A 7759-nucleotide genomic window follows, 5' to 3' on the forward strand; every position below is an offset into this window, starting at 1 on the left:
GGCTGACATCTTTATAATGGAATTTCAATTAAATGTGGGGGACTATACAACATGCAGTTCTTCAGAGCTGTGCCTGCTCTGAACCCAAAAAGACATGATTCCACGAAGGAATCAAATAAATTTAGCGTAAATATGCAAATCATGATCTTAGGATTAAATATAAATCTTTTTCATAAACAGGCATTAGCCACATGGCTCTGGCACAATGTTTCATTGCAGTTATTTGTGGAGCTGCCTAATTTTACTGTTACATAGACATACAATCACAACAGATCCTCAAAATAGGTCCATATGACCTGCTATTTATTAACAATGTGGCATGCAGGCGTATACAATAACATTAACGCACACTCATGCTAATGCATAATGAAGCACAGCCCTCGCACAGATGGCAGGACAATTGTGTCTAAGATTATGGATTCATGTGTGTGTCTTTGTTGGTTTTGTTGCGTTTGAAAGACATGGCATGTGGAATAATTGAGTTGATGTACATAATTATATAGGTCCAGCTTTTCAGATGTGACTCCACATGTGTTATAGATAATGTGCAATTCCTTTAATTAGCATGGTGTCACATGTTATATTTACTTGTGACAATGAATGAATGTTTCATTCTGGCTCTAACCAGAAATTGCATGGTTTACTTCTTGATTTTGTCATACAGTATGTCATAATGGGTGATTGTACACAATTTGTGATGCTTTATATCACAAATTTTAATGACAATTCCTTACATCGTACTTTCTTATTATCATTACTACATTTAACACATTGTTTGCATGAACTAAATCAGCATTTTGACCTTTCTCTAACTCTACCTTGTTTTTCAATCAATCACTTTTTTAACAGGAAAAAAGTTAAGCAAGAGATCCCAAAAAGAAATCCCTGTGTTGGAAAACACAACCTGCAAGTATCTTATATTGTCTAATCCTACACTTCTCTGCTGTAGTACTGCTGTGTTTTGCATTGACTGTAGCTTGTAGCTTTAAAGCAATATTCAGCAGTTGATCTAAATAAAACTCAGTTGACCTCATTTGAAGAATGCTATTGATTACAACAGAAAAAAACTTTGAGTCCCTGGCTTTGTTTAGAAAACTCAAAGAAAAACGAATTTGCAGTAATGCACTTACAATGGATGCCCAAGGGGCAAATGTATTGAATAGTTTAGAAGCAGAAATGTGACGGTCATACTTTTCTTGAAGCACTTGAATTTTTCAGTAAAATTTATCTGTTTAAATCATCCTCTTGAGGTGGAAACCTTTGATTCTTCATTATCAACAAAATTCCTGTGTGAAATGTGTTCCATGTAAACTGCATTTTATGGTCGGTTTCTTCCTTAAACTGATATTCTTGTGTAGATGTGAAATTTGTTCAAACTTGAGTTTACTAACCTTTGAAGCACAGAAAAAGTTATATGATAGCAGTTTCATGCTATTATTTATTCTAGATTTTAGATTTAGATTTAGATTTTAAATATTTTTTGTGGTGCTGGACAGTGGAAACAATAGATTTTGAATGTAAGTACATTACTGTACAAGGGTTTTCCTTTGTTTTTACAAAATAAGGGACATATTTATCAGATTATAATGATTTTCTCTTGTGATAGACAGCATTCCACAGATAAGCTTAAGTTAAATTTAACTCAGAATCTTCCTTAAAGGTTTGGCATAAAATTGATTTGTGGTACAAACTCAGATTGATTAAATGCCCAATAAAAACAATTCTTATAATAAAAGAAAGTTAATCTAAAAATGTAAACAATTTACTCACCATCATGTCATTTCAGACCTGTGTGCATGTGTTTCTTCTGTGGAACACAAAAAAAGATATTTTGAAAAAGGTCTCTTTGTTTTTTGGCCATACAATGACAGTATGTGGGCTCCGATGTTGTTTGGACCTCAGCATTCTTCAGAATGTCTCCTTTTTGGTTCCATACAGGTTTGGAATGACAGTAAATGATTTTCATTTTGGCTCATCTATCTCTTTAAATAAAGGTTCTGAAGAGCTTCGTCAAAAATTTCCATATTTCTCATTTCATTGTAATATAATATAGAAACAAATATGGAAATAACATGAAAGCAAATAAATCTCATAGGATTAGTAAATAAATATGCTCTCTTTGTCTCTCTCCCTCACACACACATATTGTACAGCGTCCCTCCCCAACCACCATCCCACAGTATTTCTGTCCATCTTCTTTAATCTCCCTTTCTCCTTCCTCAACCCCTTTTTATTCCTGCTTATTCTCGGTCGATGTCTTCCTGTCCACATTAATCGATGATAAAACCTCCCAGCAGACGTTACCTTAAGTGACTCGATCCTCCATTGTAATGATTAGACTCCTGGCCATCATTTCACGTCACACGTCTCAAGACAGGCGTCATGCTGCTAGAGACTGGTTCAAAGCCTAGCTTTGGTTTTGAGGCATTTAACATGTCACTGACAATGAGTGTTGGGCAAAATGACATAACACACCCTTCTTATCCTAAAGGGAAAACAAGAGGAGCCTTCTTGCTGCCGAAAGGAGCTCGAAATGTGTATCTGAATGAAACCGAGGATTCTAGAGATGTGATGGGTGAGTGGTATCACACTTTGTAGAGGAATGGGCATCGGTAGAGAAGGCAACAGTAGTGTTTTTGTGTTCTTGTGTGATGTGTTGCAAACTGACTCAAGGCCTTGCCATTCAGCATCCTTCTCAATTAGCCTTGCATAACAATCATTCATGGCCTTCACTTTTCGCCTGACATTGTTATTTGATCTTCTGAAGGATATGTCATCTATTCGCATGGGTGTGAATATATGAAATGAATGGATGAGGAACCTTCTGTCATGTTTTGTGGTTTGTCCCATAGGCTTGTCATGACCCTGCTGTATGAACAGTTGCAGTATTCCAACTGTTCAAATCTGAAAGCTTTAGTAATGTACTACTGTAGAAATGCCTTCTAGTGATGCCCACCTCTGCAAAGATCAAACCGTAGTAGAACTTCTTAGCTAACTAATCGCTTCTGCTGTCTCTCCCTTTGCCTTTTTTCGTCATTGCAAAGGTTACCTAAAGATGTTTCTCATTCCTCCTGGGGCTAGACATGTGATCATACAAGAACATGAGGCTTCTCCTCAATTTCTTGGTAAGTGATATCTGTCCTCATGTATCTCAAGCTTCACAGCAAGAAGACCAAATGCATGCTCATGTATTCTGTGCCTGTTCTGGGTAACTATGCTCGATGGATCCATATCACCCCAATACATACCACCGCATCAATGTATTCACATAAAGAGTTTGTGCATTTGCCTGGAAGTGCATTAGACAGAATTAGACTCACAGATTTTAGAGACAATCGCTGTCTACCACAATTTGTCTGTGGCATTGTGAACCACAGTCCTCAAACCTCAAAGCGAATGGATGTTTTCAAGCCGTGGGCTCATTTTGGAATTTACAGTGGGTTTTTAGAATAGCAGATTTAGGAGTAAAATCATGTTTCACGTTTTGTTCCACAACATAAAGTAGCTCAAACATGAAACCATTTTGTGGTTTTATTGCAGAAGTTAAGCTAACATGTTGTACTACAACTACCCACAGCATGCTTTGATGAGTCAATGTTGTAGAACTAAACATTAAACTTTTTGGCCCACTTTCTTTATTCTATTCAATTCTTTATTCCATACAGACAGAAATGATCACTTTGCAATGCACATAATTGAACCAGATGGTTTTATTCCAACAATATTCACCTTCTTATACGTGCTTCTCTGTGAATGTAGGAGTTTGAATAATACTCATCGTTTGTTAAACTTTTAATTAAACCTAACCTTATTTTAATTAGTTAGATAAGATGTTCACAGTCTGACTTTACTGCCCAAGTTAACCTTTCAAGAGGTCTTCCAAAGGTAATTCTGTTTCAATAATATAGGGGGTGTTAAATAACTTATGTATACATATTGCGGTTATCTATATATTTAACTTAACTGATTGCAATAATTAGATTCTTTGCAGGTCTAAACACTATAGCAATTAATATGGTAACCTCTGCTCCAGGTGTGTGTTCACGGTGTGTGTGTTCACTGCTGTGTGTGTGCACTTTGGATGGGATAAATTCAGAGCACTAATTCTGAGTATGGGTCACCATACTTGGCCACATGTCATGTCACGTCACGTCACTTCACTTCACTTCATAAGCATCTAATATGGCAAAAATAAACACAAACTCATCACACTAAGCATGTAGGAAATCAAAGGTCAAATTATCCTAAAGTGAATTTAGATTTTGTAGATATGTTGGCAAAAATAAACACAAACTCATCACGCAGGTCAACTTTGATTTCCTACATGCTCGTAACCCAATACTCAAAGGTCAACTTTGATTTCATGCATCAAACTTTTTGCACTATACTGCCTAACACTTTATGTTCATTATTATTTAAAAAATTCCAGACAATATACTCCATAATTAAAGTTCTAGAAACCTAATTTAATTTTTCACATTCCAAGTGACATTTGATGACTTGTAGCATTGGTGATTGTCTTGATGTCTGCGCAGCTCTCCTTGTAATCACCATTTACATTCAAGCGAATGACCACTTAATTTCTCTCGTGCTCTGAGCCAGACTGTGTCACTACTTATTTGTGTCAATATGTCCTCATATTGTTCAACAGCATATAATACTAGCTTCATGTTTCTGAATAATTCAATAAAGCTTATAGACATTGAAACGGCACAATAAAATGCTCACTGTTTTGACAGTTAAACATCTGATTCAATGGCTGAAATGATGACTTAATTGAGCAGGGTGATTCAAATCATTCTGTTAACTTCTTATCCCTGAACTGTTGAAGAGTTGTAATTAATCGCTGATTGCAGCTATCAAGAACCAGGCAACAGGGCATTACATTCTCAATGGCAAGGGAGAAGATGCGAGATCTCAGTGCTTCATCGGGATGGGAGTGGAGTGGGACTACCTAATTGAGGACGATGTCGAGACTCTTCACACTGATGGTCCACTACATGATGCAATTGTTGTTTTGGTAAATAAAACTTTCTCTAATCTAATTGTAGCCTTAAAAATGAGATATGTGATAATGTGATATATTTAAGTATTTGCAATTCTTGATATATAGGCACCATGTTGATTATTGGCCAATATTTGTGTTTTTATTTAATTATATTTAGTATAAGCCGATAATGGATATTTAATGTTGAATCTCACTTCCCCTGTTTTACCGTTTGAAATACCTTTGCCGTCATCTGATGTTCACTTCAAGTTAATATTTAATTCTTTATTTAAATTATTAACACTAGTGATTTAAAAACTGATAAGTCATATTTTGCAAATCACAAAATGAGTGTTCATTTTAATGCTGTACATTATAATGTTGTGATGTACCTAAATGTACTTTTAATTACATTGAAAAGGATTGATTTTAGATTAATATTATCTATTTAGGCAAATTCATCTAACAATTACATTTTAAATAATGCTATTTTATTATAAGCCATTTATTGTTATTGGCCATAACATGAACATATTATATTATTAAATAATATAATATTAATATTAATAGATGTTGTATTTATAGATATCCTTGAAAAAATAGATGCACCTTCTCTCCGTTCACATTCTTTATTCATGCTTTAAAGAGGGTGCAACATGATTCAAATTTAGTATAGATTTACCCCTTTGTCAAAGGCCTGTTGCGCAGCAACATATATATTCCCTCTGATTACCTTAATTGAGTTCAGAACTAAGTGGAATGGAAATTGTTTGGTTGGCCATAGCAACCTTTGTGTAATTTAATTTTCTCTATAGTTGCATTTGTGCAAAGAGTGAATGCCTCTCTCTGCATAAATCTTCAATGACAAAGGGCCGACATGCTTTGCATTCTCTTTTTGGTATTAAAACTTTCAGTCTTCATTCTTTGATTGGTAAAAAGGAATTATGGAATAATTATGGATTATGCCGAACCATCCATCATTTGAATAAGTATGTCAATGAAAATGCAAGGCTCAGTAATCATGACTTGTGATGATGGCAAATGTAAAAATGAAGCAAAAAATATATATATACAACACTGCAGAGTGTGAAATCTTATGAGTGTGTATTTGTGTGTGATGCATGCAGAGAGCCCAACACCTCTCCCCCACACAGTACAGTATACTGTATGGTGTTGCACATCATGCCTCACCATATACCGTACACAAAAGCCACAGCTGATGTCTGTCATTTTTTCCCCCATGTTCATCAGAAAATTCAGACTCAAAGCAGCACCCTTCTTTTCCCTCTTGGACATTTCTGACAGAAGTGTAAAGCTGATATTTGCAGGCTTTGACATCTGTAAGAGGTGTTCATGAATATAATAATGTTGTTCCTCATAGGACCACTGTATGTAAGGGATTTACTAGCACAGTTTAGGAGGTTGTTGGGGGACATGGGTCCATTTAGCAGTTGCTATACAAAAATTATAAGATTGCTGCAATTGACCATTTAGAATCAACTATATCAGAGAACCACATAACAAGACACACTAATGACCCATTCACACTTACAGTGACTTTAATGGAGTCTTATGGACCTTTTTCACATTTCCTGGTTTCTCAGCAGCAGAAGTAGTCATAGTTATGTAAACTTCTATAGTAGTGAATGGGAGACTACCACAAATATATTTTTTGCATTCCCATTTGCTCAAATAGCAACTCTATAACTCTATCTATAAATAGATGCTCTTATTAGAAACACGCTTGCATTAGCGTTAATTAGTTTTTTTGTAATTTGATGCAAAGGTAATATAAATTATAGTGTTATAAATGTACATACATAAAAAAAAGCTAAAAAATTGGAGGATTTACGATGCTGATGACCATTGAAACGCATCATCACGGTCTTGTGAAAAGGGTCTATTGGATGCTAGTTGGCGTTTCTGCTGCTGGATGCCTTAAAATCATTGGTGGCCATGCAGCTTTTGAAAATCTGATCATAATTGGATTTCTTGCTGCTGAAACTCACTCTGAATGTGCTAGTTTGCATAAAGTAAAACTTTTTGCATCGCTGGGCACACCTACATTTGGCGTCAACACTCACTGACTTTTTGTCACTATTGTAATTCACCCTTTAAGATGACATGATTTTCATTCATATTGTTTATATGCACACAAGGTGTAGCGTTCAATCCATTATAAAACATACAAAGATTGCATGTCTGCTTATTATAGAATCAAAATCCACTTTAGATCACAATCGGAACATGATGATGGTTTAAAGTGGGTTTTTGAGCAAAAATATTAAGCGGACAATGTTAAAGCCTTATATGAGAATACATACATAAGGAGAAATGCATTGTTGGTCAAAAAAAGCGAGGTGAATCAGCAACGAATGGTGCTTTCACATCGACTGCGAAATGATTGATCGCCTTCTGCTAACACCTGCATGCTAGGTGGCGCTGACCAACAATGCATTTTTCCTCAGATATGTATCTCATATCTGGATTTAACATCGTCCGCTGCTCAAAAACATTAAATTAATATAAATAAAATTTGGTTCTACACCAGAAACACAAACCATCTATAATGCTTACAAGAGTACATCTTAAAATATTATTAGAGGTACAATTAGCATCAAGCTACACTTGAAATTGTATGTGATTATTCATGTTTTTGCTTAAAACCAGGGCCGTCCTTAGGGGGGTGCAACTAATGTGGCTGCACCAGTCCCCGTGGTGAATGGACCGAGGGGGGTCCCGCTCCCTACCTCGCACCGGCCCCACGTCAGT

The 7759-nt window shown here is 35.8% G+C and overlaps 1 protein-coding gene across 1 annotated transcript in view; it reads left to right on the plus strand.

Moving 5' to 3' along the window:
* The first annotated feature begins 673 nt into the window (after positions 1-673).
* Positions 674-7759, plus strand: part of LOC107575494 (A disintegrin and metalloproteinase with thrombospondin motifs 3-like) — a 23417-nt gene continuing 16331 nt past the window's right edge. The window contains exons 1-4 of the mRNA XM_016261862.1: positions 674-677; positions 850-906; positions 2492-2575; positions 4857-5020. Of these exons, the coding sequence (XP_016117348.1) occupies positions 674-677; positions 850-906; positions 2492-2575; positions 4857-5020 (309 nt within the window). The remainder of the gene's footprint in view (positions 678-849; positions 907-2491; positions 2576-4856; positions 5021-7759) is intronic.

This window comes from Sinocyclocheilus grahami, unplaced genomic scaffold, assembly GCF_001515645.1.
Source record: "Sinocyclocheilus grahami isolate Dianchi unplaced genomic scaffold, SAMN03320097.WGS_v1.1 scaffold2675.1, whole genome shotgun sequence".
NCBI lineage: Eukaryota > Metazoa > Chordata > Actinopteri > Cypriniformes > Cyprinidae > Sinocyclocheilus > Sinocyclocheilus grahami.